Here is a 19,803-nt window from a genome sequence, read left to right on the forward strand (position 1 = left end):
TAGCAACTCATTCCTCTGATTCTAACCATTTTCACCCTCCTCTGCTAGGTTGTGTCTGCATAAGCTCTTTTACACAGCAATAGAATGTAGCCAAGAGAATAGAATGCAACAGAATGCAGCCACTGTACATCATGAACATGCCCAATTTAGCCACACTTTCCTGGGAGGAAGCCCCATTGCCTCTAATGGGACTGACTTCTGAGTAGACATGCATAGGACTGGGCTCTCAGGCTGCAATCCTATCCACACTTTCCTGGGAGTAAAGCCCCATTGACTCTAATGGGACTGACTTCAGAGTAGACATGCATAGGCTTGCAAGTTGCCTTCAAACCAGGGGGAAGAGGCTCCAGACGAAAACTACATCTCCCGTGATCCCTTTTACACCCGGTAGTAACTGGCAGTGGCGGAGCTAGAGCCACGTGTTTCCCTTCCTCCAGCCCACCGTCCTGGCTTCTGCTTCTCATTAGGGAGCGTGGGTCTCACGCAACGTGGGGCAGCAGCAGCAGCTTGGCAGGGCAGTGTTGCACTTTCTCCACCTTAGGCTGCTATGCTGCCTTTCCCCTTTAGGCATTTGGCCAAGGTAAGGCGGTGGGATTTGTGAATGGCTCAGCTGTGGTGGATCTGCAAAGGGAGGAGAGGCAGGAGATCAGGGTCCTGTCGACACACCAAGTTGGGTGCAGAGGGATGTGGGGGGACTGATGTGGGCAACAACTCCAGGCAAGTGCATCCAGGGCAGTGGCCCTTGCTGCTTGGAGCATAGGGAGGTGGGTGCCTTGTCTTTCAAAGCAGCAGTGGTCTGATCTGAACCTTCATCCAGCCCTGATTGAAACCCCTTTCTCTCTCTTGTCTCCAGTCCTGTGGGGATGCTTCCCCCCCCCCAGGCAGTTCAGTCCTCATCTATCTCTTCTTCTTCTTCTTCTCCTCTTCCCCTTCCTGCTACTAAGCACCTCTGCAAAAACAAAGCCAAAAAAAGTTATGCTCCCCCATGTCAAGATCTTTTCCCCATGCTGGTGGCTTCTTTCTGCCTCTCTTTGAGCCCAGTCCTAGCCATATCTACTCAAAAGTAAATCCCTTTGTAGTCAATGGGGCTTACTCCCAGGTAAGTGTGGATAGGATGGCAGCCTTTGTTCTCAAGGGGATCGTTTTAAAGTTGTGTGCAAGTTCAGAAATGAGCTTCTTGAGTAAGGAGTTTATGCCCGCCTGGGGTTATAGCAGGGGATCTGATAGCGGCACAGATCTTGCCATTCTGCGGCTCAATTATTATTTAATTCTGGCTAATGGCTCTTGGATGTGGCACCCAGCGAGGCGAAGAGTTATCTTGATGTTCAAGACGGAGACACTATTATCAGCTGAAACCTCTCCGAGCAGTCACGCTTTGCTGACTTTTATAGGCTAATTTTTGCAGCTTTTCTTTCTTTCTCACTGTCCTATCTGACATTGCAGCTTTGGGGAGAGAAGAGGAAAGAAATTACAGAAGAGGCCTTTGCAGGGAGAGGAGGAGGCAGGTTGCACAGTAACTCTTGTAGCAGCTTTATCGCCTTACCAAAGTCTCTTTGGCAGAACTTTCCTTGGCACCCCTTCTACTTATGCCTGCCGCTTGATCTCTTGAACCCGCTTGATAAAAATGACCTGCCCCCTGAAACTTGCTTTCTGATTTGCAGACTAAATATGCGGATTGGGTAACACGATGAAAACTCTATCAATATGTCTGAGCTTCTACAGCCAGTGGAGCTTAAAACTAAAGGTTTGGGAACAAATCCATCCTAGCAACTGGAGACGATTGTGTTTGTGTGCGCTTTAAAAAACAAAAATTAACTTGGCAATTTAGAGAGCATTAAAAGCAAAAGCCTTTGGGGATGAAGTTGGAATCCTTTGTTAATTCCTGTACCAAGTGTTATGCATTCCTGCATTTCTTCTCTTTGCTGATGCAACCTGGATGAACCAGTTGCATCATCTGTGAAGGAGATGATTGTTTTCAGGACCATTCATTACAGACTTTTAATGAGGGAAACGGAAGTGAGCCATCATCCCCTTTGAAGTTCTGTTGACTGGGGCGCTTTGAGCCTGAGCAGGACTGGCGAGGAGCAAACTTTGTGGGTGTATACGTCTGTGCAAAACTTCTTGCTGAACTTGCCAACTCAGCAGTTGGCCTCCAAAGTTGATGCCTCTGCTGTGCTGGAATGACGCTTGCCTACCCTTCTGCAGCACAAAGCCTGCTCTGTTTCAGCAGGCCTTGAGATTGACTGCCCCCCTTCTTTCCTGTGCTTTTACCCCCAAGTTTCTCACCCTGCTGCTTGTTCAGTGACTGAAATGGCAAGAAAGAGTGACAGTACTGCATTTTCCTTTGCTGAGCTGCACTTGTGGGGCACTGTCAAGGTGGCAAATGTTTTCCTGTCGATTTACTGGGGCAACTTCAAAAGAAGCTGGTTAATTTTTTTTGCTCAGTTTTGTTGCTCTCTAATCTTATTTTTTTTATATTACTAACATCTGGAGTCTTGCTTGTATGACTTTTTTCTAGTGCAGTAACTGCCACTTTACCCAGTTAACCCTCCCACCCCACAACTGCCTTAGATTACTGAAGAATGTAATATATATCCTTTAGCTTCCATCTGGTTTGCATAATAATCTAGTTCTGATGTGACCATAACTGCTAAAGGAAGACTTGATCTGCAAGAGCCAGTACTGATTTGAGTATTGGAGATAGGCTGCATGGACCTTGGATTCTGATCCCTGATCAGTCATGATGCTTACTTGGTGACCTTGGGCTGAGAGAGGAGGGTGAGCTCATCTCATTGGTTTGTTGGGGTGAAAATGGGGTGAATGCCACGTATGCTGCCCTAGGGCCCGATCCTATCCAACTTTCCAGCACTGGTGCAACCGTAGTGCAGCCCTGAGGCAAGGGAACAAATGTTCCCATACAATGGCAAGGCCACTGTTAGGATGCAGTGTACGCCCCATTGGCACAACTGCACCGGCGCTGGAAAATTGGATAGGAGTGGGCCCCTAATCTCTTTGGAGGAAGGGTGAGAGGCCAATTTAATAAACCAGCTTCACTGGTACTCTTTCACTCTCCCTTGGGCACCTTCATTGCAGCCGTCCCAGGGCTGAAGGAGAGGGAAAGCACTGGAGTCTTAACATTGTTTTTGTGAAAGCTAGAAAACCATGTTAATCTCTTCCTACAAAAACACTCAGCGTCCTTAAAGACTCTTGTGCTTCATGTGCCATGTGCTTTTGTAGGCGAGAGACTGTTAGACTTGTCCCATTTAGTAGCTCTTGACTGCGGACATTTGTGCTACAATTGTTAGTTTTTAACAAGAGACTTGGTTGTTTTTGTAAAAATTGAGATTTAATGATAGGATGGCAGGCTGTGCTCTCTCTCTCCCCGCTCCCAGCATTGCTGGTGGAGCTCCCCAGAGGCCATCCAGCTCTCAACATTGACTGCGTCTGCAGTCTCTTCTTCCAGAAGATACCCACTCACAACTTAATCAGTTTTCCCCTCTTGTGCTTCTTCTGTTTGATTGTTCCATGGGAGGATCTCCAAGTAAGCTTGAAGAGCTCTAGTGATATAATGCTTGGATTGCAGTGTGTGCAAGAGAACCGTTTGATGCCCCACGTCAGTGACTGTGTGGGAAGGGCCCTCTTTGGATTCTTCTCGACCCCCCCCCCCACCCCGCATCAAAATATCTTGCGCTGGACTACCCTGACCTCCTTATTTTCTGCCTTACCAGCCGCTGCGGAGATGTTGCCAAGTTGGTGGGAGTTTGCGGGCCCAGCACAGCAAAGCAGCTGCCACGTCTACAAAGGAGACTCTTGGCTGGACAGGGCAGGAGAGCTTGGCAGACAGCGATCCTGAGATGTGGGAGCTGGTGCAGCAAGAGAAGGATCGACAGTGCCGGGGGCTAGAGCTCATTGCCTCAGAGGTGAGCGACAAAGCATGGTGCCCCTTTCCTTAGTCCTACAGCGGAACATTAAAAAGGATGTGTGCGTGTGCTATGCTTTGGCTATCTCCAGTGGCCAATGTTGTTTACTACCTGGAACCCGAGAGATCTATTCCGAAATGGTGAAGATAGTTTTGTTACCAGACACTAACTCTGAAGAATATAAGAAGAACTGCTGAATCAAACAAGAGCCCAGCATCCTGTTTCCTTCAGTGGCCAACCAAAGCCTAATCAAGTGGTTCCCAGATTTTTTTAGCATTGGGACCCACCTAAAAAACTAAGTTTCACTTTACCAGGCACTCAAGCCTCTGTGGCTATAATGGTGATTAGGCAGCAGTGCTCCTCCCAAGTAACAGGTTGTTTAGCCCTTGATGCACATAGTCTAATCTATTTTAGAGTTTTCACCATCCACCCAAAATTGAGTCATGACCCACTGGTCAGTCCCAGATCCATAGTCTGAGGACCGCTGCCCATAAGCAAGACATGAAGACAAGAGTTGTCACTGTGTCAGCCCCTTCCCCCAAGATGGTGTTCTGTGGTGTTACTTCCTCTAAACATGGAGGTTCCATTTAGTTCTCACTACTGCTCTTTGTTGATTGGCCTACTCTTTATGAATTGGTCTAGTTCCCTAATCTAAGCCAGTGGCTATTGCCACATTTTCAGCACAATCCTAAGCATGCCTACTCACAAGTAAGTCCTACTGAGTTCAATGGGACTTACTCCCAGGTATGTGTGCATACTATATAGGATTGTGTCCTTTGAGATAAATGCTTGGTACAGCAGAGTCTCTAAGAGCATGAGTTGGAAGCATGAATTCTCCTTCATTCAAATGTCACCTCTGTCATGAGCTTACTAAGTAGCTTTGGGCAAGCAACAGTTCTCTTAGCCCCCCCTACTGGTAGTATGTGCATTGGTGCTGGCCTACCTTACAGGGCTGTTTGTAAGGATGAATGAAATCTTGTATGTATCGCACTGTGAAAATGTGTTTGTTAAGACATATACACAAACAAGTCACTAATGGCAGAGGTACAAAGACTTCTTAATATGTGAAGAAGATGGTTTACACTGATAGCTTTTTGAGTCAGAAATGCTTTTCTTTAGGGGATATAATTTAATGTTCCATCATAGTAGGTTACAGAAACGGAGACTTGCTCACACCTCGGAGATGGTTTGAAGAATATACACTTGAGAAATAAATAATGCATGAGGATGGATAATACTAGCTGTTTGTGTTTAAACAGGATTGTTGTTTTAATTCTCGCCTCAGATTTTTAGTGCTGTTTTACGATTGCTGTTTTATTGTTTTTTTAATTTAAGCTTTAACGTAAACCACTTGGAGAGTATTTGGCTGTGAAGCGGTATATAAATTTGAGGGGGGGGGGAAATAAACCAAACACCTGACATACAGAATTGAAATGCCAAGCATTATTAAGCTCTAGGCTGAAAGCGGATTTCAGATTTTTTCTGTTGACAACACTGGCTTTTATGGGGCCGGAAAAAAGTCTTCAAAATCCCTCAGTAACAGAATAATAATAAAAAGTTAGAGCTCAAATTGTGGGAATTTTTTCCCAGCTGTTTTTGGGGGGGGGAATGATGATTACAGCACGATTATGAGTACAAAAGCAAGGAATGGCGGTGAATCTGAATTAATTCATGTGGAATGGATCTTGGGAACATTGCAGTTCAATGATTGGTGTAATAACATTTTTCCATTGCATGTAATGGGTGGGAAAGGAATTGTAACTGTTTTAGCTTGACTGTACACTGTATAACTTTGCTTCAACCTGAGAAGCACATTATTGAGTGCATGCTTGTATGATCCCATTTCCTTTATGTTTCTCTGTCTCTGTGTCTGTCCTCCTTTCCCACCCTCAGAATTTCTGCAGCCGAGCTGCCCTGGAGGCCCTAGGCTCCTGCCTTAACAACAAGTATTCAGAGGGCTACCCTGGCAAGAGGTAAGGGGGGGAGCATTTAAGGTAAAACAAATAAATTTGGGGTGGAGGGGCATATAAAAGTGAATCAATCTTGGCCTATTGGGAGCATCATTCATATGGTAACCACCCCAGAGTTAGCCTTACCCATGTGGTGGCTGGGTTTTAAGCATTATGGCAGTGTGTTGTGGGGTTAAGCTATGGAGAAGTAGCTTCAGCACTGTGTTTGTGATATTCAGGGGCACCGGTCTGGTGTGATGAAAGGTGCATAGGAGGAATAAGCCAAAGGAAGAGACAGAAGGAGGGTGGCAGGAGTTTTTGTTAGAGGAGAGTTACGTTAATTTGTACATTATGCCTTTTGTACATTTTTTGTGATAGGGAGAGAATAGAAAGATTTTTCCATTCCTTCTCTGGCCTGGTGATTATGGTGTCCAAGGCAGTGGACAGGCTCTTTTCCCTAATGCTTCTTCCACTGTTCTATCTGCCACAGGTATTATGGTGGTGCTGAGGTGGTTGACCGCATTGAGCTGCTGTGCGAACGTCGTGCTCTTGAAGCTTTTGACCTGGATCCCGAGCACTGGGGAGTGAACGTCCAGCCCTACTCGGGGTCCCCTGCCAACTTTGCAGCCTACACAGCCTTGCTGCAGCCTCACGAACGCCTCATGGGCCTGGACTTGCCTGATGGAGGCCAGTATGTATTTGTGTTGGGGGAGTGGAACTTGTGTGAGGCAAGTCCAGGGAATCTTGCTATTAATTGAAGTGCTTGAGGGGACAGAATGGAGAAGGAGCTGCCATGGCTAGGGCAGCTGAGGTCAAAGATGAGGAGACAGAGCACAAGAACAAAAGAGGAGGCTGGGTTGTGGCAGGGCCAGTGCAGGTGAGGGGGGTGTCACTGACACGCCAAGGATGGGGAGGTGGAAGAGGTAGGACTGTGGTGCTGAGTAGTGCTAGGCATGTCTGTGGATTTTTTGTTTGCAAATTAGGGATGAAATCCCCCAATGACAGAAGGAATTTTGCCTGCCTCCATCAGTTGGTTTTATCATGACAGTGGGTTTGTCAGCTTCTGGTGCCTTCTGTTGTCAGAGATGTTTAGCAGGCGTGGCTCACCATGGGACATGCCATGCTTGTAGACTGTGTGCTTGCCACATCTCTCCCTACCATACAAGATTTCCTTTTAATTCACTACCCGATTTAAGGGAGGCTACCTAGCTAGTCCAGGGGTTGTTTGAATGGGATAATTCATGCTCTACTAGAGTTTTGCTACAACTGAGGCTTGGATTCCATCCTGACAGTTATGACTGTCCCTTTTTTTCCGACAGCCTGACCCATGGGTATATGTCTGATGTCAAGCGTATTTCAGCCACGTCCATCTTCTTTGAGTCCATGCCCTACAAACTAAATGTGAGTGAACAGAAATTCTGCTTGTGGACGCCTGTGTTCCTATCTGGCCTTGTAGAGCCCTGGAAATCTATGGTTAAGCAGCATCTCAAGTTATAAACGTGGCCAAGATCAAGACATGAGTGATGCCCACGGCCGTTTCACCTGTGACATTTTTCTGGCATGTTTAGGAAAAGAATGTGTAATGCTTGTATGTGTTAGCTGTGTTGTGTGAATGGCCTGAAGCCAAAGGACAATTCTGATGCTTCTGAGAAATTGTGATATGACTTTCAAATGTGGAAGGGGGTAATGGGACTGTACCCACATGCCGTACACCTGTGCCACTGCACCCCCTAGCTGCATTCCCCAATAATCTGTACGTTCAGCGCTCATCTGCAAATGCTGAATGTGGGCAGGGTTGTTCCACGTGATTAAATTGTGCATTCAGCATTAAATTATGCAAAAAAGGAGAAATAAGGCCAATTTTCTCTACTTGCATAACTTTTACAGGTTGCAGAATTTGGATTTCACAGGCATAATCATCTTTCCGAGTTGACTCTGCATCATCCCTTCAGATTAAAGTGCCTTTGACCTCTTGGTTCTTAATAGCACTTTACCCTCTTATTATCTCTGCCACATGATTATGGGCGGAGAGTCTTTCATGATTGGATGACATCCACACTTTTTGAGTGTCATTTGCATGGCCCTGTAGAAGAGCTTTTCCTCTCCTCTGCTTCAAATACGTGCCTGATCTCTACCACAGAAATACCCCATCCAATCCCCACAGCTTGCTTGCCGCCGACAGGCTGCTCAAAGGTGTCTTACATCATGAACCTACACCAGCAACACTCTGTTCTGGTGCAGGAGCTACAACTGCTGAAGAGCCTTTCGTTTATGTTTATGTTGTTTGCTGCTTGTGAAGAGGCAAGGTGATGGTGTCGAAACGTTCCTTCCAGTTACCAAAAGAACCCTTTTTCATTTCAACTGCATTCCCTGCAGCCCCCTTGGGGTCTGAAAAGTTAGGGGTTATGTCGTCCATGTATTCCTTCAGTTTCCTCACTATGCCTTTCAGAAAGCCGAGACCTGAGGCCTGCCAGTAGCCTCAGCCAACTATGACAAGGCACTAGGCAAGGGGTTGGTGAGTGAGAAGTTCATATGTAGACTAGATTTGGTACAAATGCTGCTAGTTGCTGACCGCTACGCTAGAGGCGGCTGTGCCTGTCTTGTGTGCACGAGCGTCTCTGCCAGTGTGTGCCTGTGTTTGCATGTCTGTATTTGTGGGAGAAGGATGGTGGTGCAGTATCAGCTTAATTTCCACCTGATGACCTTTTCCTTTCCCTGTCCCACAGCCAGCAACAGGGCTCATTGATTACGACCAGCTAGAAGTAACTGCCCGACTCTTCCGCCCTCGTCTCATCATCGCTGGCACCAGTGCCTATGCTCGCCTTATTGACTATGCCCGCATTAAGAAGGTACACTGTGGGTGCTGTGGGAGGACAGGCAATAGTTAAGTTGATTGAACTAAACAAAAATGGGGGCCCTGCTGTAGTCTCCTCTCCTCCTGCCCCCTTTTTCAGTAGAGTTACAAAGCTCAGTCCCACATTGAGGATGTCCACTTAAGTAAGAACCAGTAGCAGTCCAAGGGGGAGCCCACTTTCTTCTAAATGGAATGTTTAGCTATGTAGGTAGGTGAGCCTTCAGTTGCTGTAGTCGGACTGTTCTGTCCCCATTCATTACCCCGACATCATGTATTGCAAGAAAGGTTGAGCAGGGGACTGATCTTTTCCTTCTCTATCAGGTATGTGAAGAGGTGAAGGCATACATGCTGGCAGACATGGCCCATATCAGTGGCTTGGTGGCAGCCAAAGTCATCCCATCTCCCTTTGACTATGCTGACCTGGTGACTAGCACGACTCACAAGACGTTACGTGGGGCAAGGTGAGTGAGACAAGGGTGGGCAAGCTCATTCCTCTGTTTGCCCTGGAACCCCATCCCCCTCCTCCTTTGCCTTCAAAGTTATGGAGCCATTGCTGTAGCATCTCCACTCCTTCCAAGAGGAGAAGCCTGACTCACTTGGGAGTGCTAGGAATTATGTAACTTTCGTGTTGCAGTCTCATCCTGATGCGTATAAAAGCTACTTTATGTCTAGCAGAATCAAGGCGTTCTGGTTTTCCTTGCCTCTGCCTCTTTTGACCTGTAAGTGGGGGCGATTGTTCTGTCTGAATGCTACCCTACAAAATATACTCCCTGACCTTAAAAAGTAGCATGTCAGCAAGAAAGCTAGGCTGAACCATTCTTCCTGATATACTTGTTTTGTAAGTTCAGGCAGTTTGTGAGTAGTAGCACAAAGTTCAGAGTAGCTCCTGAGCCATTATTCTTGAGTGGTACACTACAGGCTTTGCACTTGATTTTGCTGACCCTTAATTATCCCTTAACAGTGGACTACCCACAAGGACACACATGCTTGCTTACTGTCTCCGTGGTAGAAGACTAGGGTGTTTCTCCTGTTTTCCCATGTTTGAAAGACCACTACCCTGAGCCACCTTGACACTTTCTTTAGAAATCCCACACTAGTGATTCCATGCCCTATGATAGGGTGGGGTAGGTCCTAGGCCAGGGCAAAAGCAGAACCAAATCACAGATGTCACGGGGTGAGGGCAAAGGATAAAAAGTCAAGGAGCTAAATTCTGTATGTTATTCCACATTCTTTGCCTTTTCTGTGTTCCTGTGAAATTGCAGCAAAGACGTAGCCTTGTCAACAAGGCTTTGCATAGATGCAGGTGTTAGGTGAACCAAGACCAAATTACAGAAAAAGCCACTGTTGGGAATTCCAGATCCCGTGAGGCTTGGCAAGAAATCGATTGGGGCCTGAATGTTAATGCTGTCCTCCCCTCACCCCGTCCTTGTCATATGCAGGTCTGGGCTGATATTCTATCGCAAAGGTGTCCGTTCTGTGGACAAGAAGACTGGCAAGGAGATCCCCTATAATCTGGAGGAGAGGATCAACTTTGCTGTCTTCCCCTCTCTGCAGGGTGGGCCCCATAATCATGCCATTGCTGCAGTTGCTGTGGCACTCAAACAGGTAGGAAACGGGGCCAGGGCCCTACAGACTGCTTTAGGATGGGGTGTGGGTAGCTTTAGCCATTTGGATGTATTGGCATGCAAAATAGCTCTCCAGTCTTGCCTTGCTGACCAGACATGAGGTATAACTGGGATCTCTTGGACCCCAGATTCCCAGCATCCCATGTTTACAGAAGCTGCTGTTGGAATGACTAGCCAAGAATATTGCCCAGAATAATGCTCTGTGCTTAAGTAAGCTTTTTGCCTGCCTGTTTTGGGCCTTTGTGCTTTCTGCTTGCCCTGAATTCTTCCTTCTAGACCTGTCTGTTTGCACCTGCACTTTCTGTTGAGGCAGTGGTGGGTCTGTTCAGGGCTGACCAGTCAGATGCTTCAGCCGTGGACCTCCACAGCCCTACGCTTGGGGCAAAGCTCCATGATGGCCCCCCCGTGGACTATCGTCCCCCCCTCCCGGGCAGAAATCTTCCCCCCCACTCACCAGAGGCTTACGGAGCCTCGCGTGACCTCCTCCTACACTGGGGAAACCTCTGTGAGGTTCCCCGGCGCTATAAACTGTGCTTCCGGCAAACTGGAAGCACAGTTTCTGCCCCAGTTGGGAGCCTCAGAGAGGCTTCCGCGGGGTCCCAGCAGCCGGCGCCTGGGGCACTTGCCCCAGGGCGGTCAATGGTAGGCATGCAACTGAGATGCTTCCATTTGACCACCTATTATTTGACCCTTGTCAAATATTCCACAGCGATAAGAATATCCTGGTGTACGAAGTGAGCAAACTTTTTGAAAAATGTCATGGAGTTATCTGAAGGAATGACTGAAGTGAGGGCCCTTTGGTCCTAAGCCCCGCACTCACTGCGCACTTATGTGCAGGCACTCCATGTCCTGCAACTCTCCCCCAGATTGCATTTGCCCTGTCCCCTGAGGGCATGTGTGTCCTGATGAAATTGCATGGTTTAGCTGTAATCGCAGGCATCTCTGAACTGAAATGCAGAAAGGTTTGGGACGAAGCAGGTGAGCAACCGGTATCTCAGTAGCACAGATGCTCTGTGGCTAGAACCACCTCTGAGTTCATTGCACTTGTGGTGACAAGGGCTCTCCAAATTATGTCATCGTGTCTCTGTAAAGATGTTGGAAGGGACTCTGAAATCTTGTAGGAGATCGTAGTCTTTTTACTTAGCATGATTCTCTTTGGTGTCTATTTCTATCCTAAACAATTAAGGCTTTACATCATTGTTCAGTAGTCAACTGATCAATCAAATATTTTTTTCTTTTGATCAGTTGGATGCCAACAGTAGGGCTATACTGGGACAACTGCTTAGCCATGTGGGTGGGGTAGAAGGCACAGAGTGTTGACCATGTCTCCCTAGTGTGTGTTGGGAATGTCACAAGTGACAGTCTTTTTAAAGGGGGTGGTGCTGATTTTTCACCCTCTTTACCATGTTGCAGGCCAGCTCACCTATGTTCCAGGAGTACTGCCACCAGGTGCTGAAGAATGCCAAGGCCATGGCAGAGGCATTGCTGCAGCGAGGATACACGCTGGTTTCAGGTATAGTGAAGATCGCACATTGCCTCTGAGTTACTCAGTCTGAAAGAAGCATGGTGCAGTTTTTGCTGAGTAGGAGATGCAGGTAGGAGATGGCAAGCTTTATGCTCCCACATATAAATCCTCCAGACCATTAAAATCAACCAGAAACAAGTATGTTGGCCGAAGAGTTTTAGAGTAGCCTTTCCCCTGACGTACTAGTTTTGCCTCTGCAGGGATTTCTTAATATGGAATAGAATTCCAATAAGCACGTCCCTACCTGTATTCTGAAAGTCTTTGGTTTAGCTGGCTGATTCTAGCTTCATCCTAAATAAGGTCATCATGATCATAATTCTGTGGTGGGCAGGCCCATACTTGGGTGCAGATGGTAAAGGTGCCTTGAGAAAGCTGCAGGGAGTGAACACTTGGCTTTCCCTCTTTTTTTTTTGAGTTAGGTGGCACTGATAACCACCTGGTACTTGTGGACCTTCGGCCAAAAGGCATTGATGGAGCCCGGGCTGAGCGGGTGCTAGAACTGGTGTCCATAACCTCTAACAAGAACACCTGCCCAGGGGATAAAAGTGCACTGACACCTGGCGGCCTGCGTCTTGGTAAGAGCAATGGGGTTATTCTTGTGCAGGTTGTTTCCCCTCCCCTCAATTAGCATGATAAGGCTGCAGTCCTGTACACATTGTAGAAATGTTTTCCATTTAGAAGCATCCTGCTCCCTATCTCCAAGTGTGAGTTTGATATGTCCACATCCATTTGCAACCATGGCGAGTCACTGCCAGCCAGTGCACACGCTACTGAGCTAGATGGACCAATCGTCTGACTCGGACAAAGGCTGCTTCATTAATTTACATAACACTTCCATAGCACCTTGCAGGCATTTTTCTCTCTAGTTAGCATGTGTTTATTCTCTCTCTCTCTCTCTCTGGCTGATTTACCTTCTTTTATCTTCCTTCCCTACAGCCCTTTCTCTTCTCCCCTCCCCTGTAGAGCTAGTTTTTTCTTGTGATCAGCAGCCAGAACTTCGGCCCCTTCACATGGCCAACTCCTCCTCCTTTTCATGATTCGTGCCTTTTGAACAGCAAGGCAGATGGAAGGAGGAGACCGAGGAGAGCAGTAGAGGTTACAGTTGTGGGCTAGATTATCCACCAGCTCTAGTTATCTCTACCGCTCTTGCTTCTCCTATCCTGGGACCCAACACTGTGCCATTTCCAAAGTCTAGGAGGCAGAATGGAGCAGAAGAGTTCTGTTCGGTCATGGGACCCCTGAGAGCTGAAAATGTTCAGGGGTCCACATCTTGTACTTAGACAATAATCCCTTATGTATGTAAAATAAGCATAGCACCATCCCCATGGAGTGTTTCGCCTCCAATTCCTACATAACCTACGCTGCACTGGGTTCCCCTGTTGCCTTCTGGCAGAAGAACCGTACCTGACATTTCACTCTTACTTTCTTATTTTTTGGTATTTTCTGCTATAACTGAGCTTTCCTGACACCTGCTGTCTCTGCATGCCATCTCTGTGTCCAAAGTCTGGACGTGAAGAACCTTGCAGGTGGACTTGTGATATTGATGGTAAAGGATTGTTGAGCTGGGATGGGACACAAGACCCTCATCTCTTTTCTCTCTCTCCTTTGTGGCATCTCCAAGAGCTCACACCTGCAGCTGGCAGGATGCCTGTATGAAGGATCCTCTTTCTAACACCCCACACAAATCTCAGCTGGGGTTCTGAACTCTGGCACCTAATAATAATAATAATAATAATAATAATAAATATTCAACAAAGTTCACAAAGCAGTTTACAGAGAAAAAATCAAATATTCCAGGAAAAAGTGGTGACTCTTGATGTTCTCTTTGTGGGCTGCCCTTTAATAGATGCAAGACACAGCACATGTAGTCTCTTGAAAAAGTGGGAGGTAAATACTTTCAATAATGATAATATGTAGTTGCTTTGTATGGTTGGCAACCTTCAGTCTCGAAAGACTATGGTATAAGCCTACAGCACCCAGTATTCCCAGGTGGTCTCCCATCCAAGTACTAACCAGTCCTGACCCTGCTTAGCTTCCAAGATGAGACAAGATCAGGCATGTGCAGGGTAACAGTTGCTGTCAGTTGCTTTGTATAGAGTGAAAGCATTGGTCCATGTAGCTTCTTACTGTGTGGCACTGACCGACAGCAGCTCTTCATTGGGTTTTCCCAGCCTTACATGGAAAACCTGGGACTTTTTGCACACAAAGTATGGCCCCTCCTAGGTATTGAAGGCTTTGAACTTCTGTGGTGGTGCTGGTGGGCTCTCTTGCTTCTGAGCTGTGATGTTGTCCAGACTGTCCATTCATACTTGCTGTTGTCACCCCAAAGACCAATGCTGTCTCACTCAGGTCTCTTTATTTCCCCCCCCCCACCCCCAGGGGCACCTGCACTTACCTCTCGACGGTTCCGGGAAGCTGATTTCCAGAAGGTGGTGGGATTCATTGATGAAGGAATCCAGATTGCATTGGATGTAAAAAAGAAAACTGGTAAGTCCTTGATGTTTTTATAATGTTGTAGAAAGCTATTATAGTTGCTGGGTGTTGGAATCAGTTCTGTGGCATGCTGGTTGTGTTCAGTGGCAGCAGATCTGTTGCATGTTGGTTGTGTTCTGTAGCAATCAACACGATATGGTGTTGACTGGCTAGAAATCTGGCCTCCTTTGCATGCCATTCTGTGATGGAGATTGTTTGCTATATCCTGGTCCTCGAAATTCTTTGATTCAATTTTTAAAAAAAGTTTTTAAGCAAGGTTGCCACCACTTTTACTGACCTGCTCTTGTGTCTTTAACAGTTTCTTCACACACACATTCAGAATGTGTCACTTTCCCTACCACATCTCCATACAAGTGAACATTTTCACCTGCTAAATCCATGTTTGTTGAGCTGTTAAAGGCACAGCAGCAGTGCCAGCAAAAAAAAGGTGGCAACTCTTTTTGCAGGAGTGAGGAATGGTATGAGAAAATAGCCAGGACACAAGGGTTTGTTACAGTTTGATTTCTGGGCCTGAGAATGAACTGTGGTTTCACTTTGCATCTTTTTAAGACTGATGTCTTCAGATGTGTGTCGGAGTCACTACAGAAAGGTTTGAATGTATGTCAGTTGCGGTCTTCAGACAGGATTTCAGAAAACCCTCAGATCTGGTCTACAGGTGTCTTGAAACTGTGAAATGGAAATGAAATTCCCCTGTGTCTAGCCATTCTTAAATAATGCTTGCTGACTTCAGTTTTTTACTAGATCCATGTGACTAAAAAGCAACATTGGAAGTGAGTCAAACAAGGCAAGACTGGAATCCCTAATTCCTGAGGTTTAGCCCCAATTCTGGGAGACACTATATGAGAGTGAATAATTGCAGGAGCCGGGGGGGGGGCATATGAACAGGCTGTGGTGCTGGAAGCCAGCAGTCTTAGCTGCTAATCCTGACAATTGAAATGGGTGCTAAATGTAGAGCCACAGGAGGGTGCATACCCAATTTCTTGAGTGAGATTCCCCCCCCCCACTTCATTGCCTTGGTTTTTTCCATGTTTGCAGCCCTTAGTTAACTGATCTCTTCCCGCCTTTTTTCCCCACAGCCAAGCTTCAAGACTTCAAATCCTTCTTGCTGAATGATCCAGAGACAAAGCAAAGCCTATCAGACCTCCGGCAACGTGTCGAGACCTTTGCCCGTGCCTTCCCCATGCCTGGCTTTGATGAACGTTGAGGCTGTGCCCAACCAGAGACTGGCTGTTATGCCCAGGTGGGCAGGGCTTGCGAGAGGCCAGATCCTGGAGTTCCTGGAACCCTGCCTCCAAGAGTCTGCAGGGGCCGCTTCCCAACTGTGTAATCTCCTTGGCCACTTTCTCCTCCTCCCTGTGCCCATTTTATAGAGACTTGAACAGCTGACCTCTTTTTGTTTATAGCAGGACTAGTCTCTGACCCACACACGTGTAATATTTTGCCCACCCATTCTGCAAGATGGGTTTTGAGAATTAAAACAGCTTCAACAGCCGCCTCTCTACCTTGACTGAATCAAGACACAAAGTGATGTGTTTCAGTGCTTCTCCTGATGTAGTGCTGTGTCTGTGGCTGTCTATGTTTGCCTGTGCTTTACACACACCTGCCACCGTGTATATACATACACATGCCTGCACATATTCACATAGCTAGAAATAAACAGATAGGCATACATCTAAACACTGTGCACAGGCAGGTAGAATTATACTTTGATCACGTTCACACAAACCGTTATTTCACTTAGGGCGCAATCCTAACCAACTTTCCAGCATTGGCAGAGTTGTGCCAGTGGGGCATGTGCTGCATCCTGCAGTTGGAGGGCAGTCACAGAGGCCTCCTCAATGTAAGGGAATGTTTGATCCCTTACCTCAGACTTGCATTGCCCTTACCCTGGTGCTTTGGTTAGGACTGCGCCCTTAAACACTGAAAGTGTTTTAATTTATCTGTTTTCACCAATGTCTTTATGTGCAGGACTGCTTTGGTTTTGTTTTGGTTTTTTGTTTGATGAAGGCAGTACAACTTACCTTCTCCTGAAATGTTATTGTAAGGAAATGTGAATGCTCCCAAACTGCAAATTCTGGCCTAGCCTAATTCTTGTAAATGTTTAAGTATAGTGGTTCTCAAACTTCTAGAGACCTAGACCACAGTTTGAGAACCACTGTTCTAGTTCATGGTAGTAATGATCTTGTGTGGACATTTGCAAAGCTGCCTTTGGAATATCAGTGTTGCATGGCCTATTGGCTCACAAAAGATTTACACTTTGAAAAGTGATGTCATGGACAGACCCTTCTTTTAAAAAAATAAGAATACATCCCCCTCTGTGTCCATGTCAATGACTGAATGGCTATGTACCTTGTAGTAAACTCATTAGGGTGTGCCATGGTCATCTGTATTGTCTTGGCAAGTACAGAGACCCATTCTGCCATTCCCAGCCCCCTCTGAATTTCTGATAGGGAGCAAAAGTGTTGTAAGACTTTGTCCTTACCACATGACAGAATAGTAGAGATGACCAGTTTACCAAATGGTTATACAACACTGTGGTTACAACTTGGTAAGAGGTTATTGGCATAGGATGCCCCCCCCTCCAAAAAAAAATTACTGACAGCATTCATAAGGGCAAATGCAGCAAAAGCATAAAATTATAAAAGTATAATTATAATTATATAATTATAATTTTATAATTATAAAAAAGTATAAATTATGGAAATTTTACTTATTTGCATAATTTTTCATAATTTATGCTAGTGTTTCTGGTCATCCAAAGAGCAAGAACAAGGAGAGAAGAGGGCACTAAAACTCTGCCTGCCACTACCTGATACTTTATTCAAAACCCCCATCCTACTTTCTGGCTTCTGAAGTTTCAATAAGTATGTTCATGTTTACCATTGCAGCTGTAAGGGCTAGAAATTTACTTTATCAAATGGAAGCTGAATTGTATGCCAACGATCACTTAATATGCTTCCCTCTCGCCTTCATCTTGTTTCAGAGTTGTAAAAAGTCATCCTTTCAGCTTACTTCTAACATTTGTCAGCCCTGCTCACAAGATTTCACAGAATATGATTTGATGGGAAGAAGGTACCCTACATGAGACTGACCTCTGCAAAAGAGGTTTAATCCTGAAAAATCTCTGCAGGAAATGTCTCAGCCAGGTTGCTTTTGTCCCCTGGAACCAGGGAGAGGGTTTTGATTCTAGAAAGCTGTTTTTAATCTTACTGCTTCCAATATGTGGATGAACTATGGCAGTGGTTCCCAAACCGTTTCGCCTGGTGACTTCCTTCCCTTACTGGGCCATGGGCTGCAGCTACCCATTAGGGTTGCAATCATTGTATAGGGCGGTGGGTTTTCTGTGAGGATTCTGCAACTCCCTTGGGAGCCACGGCTCACAATTTGGGAGCCACTGAACTATGGGATTTAACCCACATGGATCCATCTAGATTGATTCTCTTTGGGAGAGCATGATGCACATGAGCTTCTCTTGTCTGTGAATAACTGAGAAGGAAGGCAGTTGCTCCTGCATGTGCCCCAGAGGACATGCCAACCTCTCCATCTTGTCCAAAGGCCACTGCCTACCTGGTGGAATGAATATATGCATGGAGATGGGCCTGGCTGGTGTATGTAAACACAGGTAATTATGCGCAGCAGTTCTTTTTATGTGCAGTTCTTTTTATGACAGTGATCTAGCAAAGGGTTCAATGAAATTACTGTGAGGAGCAAGAATTGGGATCAACCAGAAAAGAAATGGTTTGACGAGAAAAGTATCTTGAGTAAAGATTTCAAAGGTGATGTTGCGTTTGTGCGTCTGAAGCAAGTGCTAGAAGAGGATTTGCAACCTCTGTTTCACATTTGGAATGAGATACCAGTTGAAGGCTTTGGAGCCCTGTGGCTGGCAATTTCAGTTCACTCCCGCAGTGTTTTTCCACCACTTCTTCCTTAACCTTTGGATTAATACTAAAATTATCTTTGAGCCTATTGAGCCAACTTTGAGCCAATCTAGTCTCCCTTTCTTTCTCCAGCATGCCTGGGGATTCCCTCTGCTTAATACTTAATCAACCCACACATTTGTACAGTATGGAGGGAGTCTGTAATTCACGGGAAAGTTGCATGTGGAACTCATTCTCCTACCACCACCCTGCCCTTTGGCAGCTTGTCCTTATGATTAATTACTCTCACTGGTGACAACTGGTGCCTTATTTCTTTTTTAGATTGCTCCAGCTGTCCTTGTCCGCTTTCCCTCTGCTATGACTGGCTTTGATTGTTTTGGTTTTGGTTTTATTTTTGTATGCGTTGCCCACCACAAGCCAGTACACAAGTGTTTCAATGTGTAGGTTTCCTTACTCTAGTGAAATACTTCTTTCCAATTAAAAAACAGCCATAGGGTTGCTTCTTGTCGCTCTGTGATGTACGTGTGATGATCACGTAACTTGCATAATGATTGATGCGTTCACTTTCCTTTGCATGAACATCTCTTTACATGTCAAGGAGTATCTTATAGCCACAATGTTACACTTACACACACACAGTTTCCTAAGCTCTTTAATAGCATGTCTAAAATTATGTGGTGACAAAATTCCAACATCCTACAAAGAAACACAATGTTTCTCTATATTCATTTAATTGAATATACGTATTTAAGTATGCTGATTAAATCAAACCGTCATGGATATATGCAGTCTATCCCAAATGCCAGAAAATGCAGACAAAGCAAGGGCAGGCAGGGAGAAGAGGCCATCACCTCTGCTTGTGAATAACCAGAGGCACCTAGTTCGCTACTGTCAAAAAAAGAGAATGCAGAATTGGAGGGACCATGACTTTCCTTAACCAAAACAATATCTTCATTACCTAGTGTTACACATGCCTGTTCAGATGTAGGAATGTACTTGCACAGAGTGAGATGCTAAACTACTGCTGGAAATTTCTGCTGCTTCTCATGTAAAGCTTGAACGAAAGGGGACGTACTGCTGTGGACCATGGGAAGTCAGTATCCTCCATACTCAGTACAAGGAAAGACACGATAGCTGTGACTTTTCTTAAGTCCTGAAATTATTTTTTTGAAAGCATATTTCTTCTTAAAGTATCAAAAGAATATCGTTTGCTTATCGCATATTCAAAGCTCACCACATCTGTTTGACTTGGTTGCAATTCTTACAACAACCCTGTAAGGTAGGTCATATATTATCCCCTTATTACAGAGGGAGAGGAGGTTGAGAGAATGCAGACTTGTCAATGGCCACCTGTTGAGTTTCTGGCAGAAATGAGATCTGAACCAGGGTTCCCTGCAATCACTTTACTATGCTACTCCAGGGTTTTGAGTTCAGTAAGTGAACTTATGGTGGGGGAATGGGCTATATCTCCTTTGCCAGTGTGGTCATACTGTTTGTTCTGCTTCCGTCGCTGGGTTAACCTGTCACACAGGCTCCATTTCTCACTTGTTGGCTATTTT

The 19,803-nt window shown here is 45.8% G+C and overlaps 1 protein-coding gene across 2 annotated transcripts; it reads left to right on the top strand.

The window, feature by feature from the left end:
* Positions 1-445: 445 nt before the first annotated feature.
* Positions 446-15,858, top strand: SHMT2 (serine hydroxymethyltransferase 2). 2 transcript variants are annotated; one of them, XM_066614464.1, is made up of 13 exons: positions 446-580; positions 1,662-1,744; positions 3,729-3,920; positions 5,814-5,893; positions 6,360-6,560; positions 7,189-7,270; positions 8,596-8,718; positions 9,045-9,184; positions 10,163-10,328; positions 11,762-11,861; positions 12,293-12,448; positions 14,253-14,360; positions 15,443-15,858. In XM_066614464.1, the coding sequence occupies exons 2-13, from the start codon at positions 1,688-1,690 to the stop codon at positions 15,568-15,570; spliced, it is 1,533 nt and encodes a 510-aa protein (XP_066470561.1). In that variant the 5' UTR covers positions 446-580; positions 1,662-1,687; the 3' UTR covers positions 15,571-15,858. The 2 variants fall into 2 exon arrangements, with proteins under 2 accessions (XP_066470561.1, XP_066470562.1); XM_066614465.1 differs by lacking the exon at positions 1,662-1,744.
* The last annotated feature ends 3,945 nt before the right edge of the window (positions 15,859-19,803 follow it).

Source organism: Tiliqua scincoides, chromosome 2 (assembly GCF_035046505.1).
Source record: "Tiliqua scincoides isolate rTilSci1 chromosome 2, rTilSci1.hap2, whole genome shotgun sequence".
NCBI classification, from domain to species: Eukaryota; Metazoa; Chordata; class Lepidosauria; order Squamata; family Scincidae; genus Tiliqua; species Tiliqua scincoides.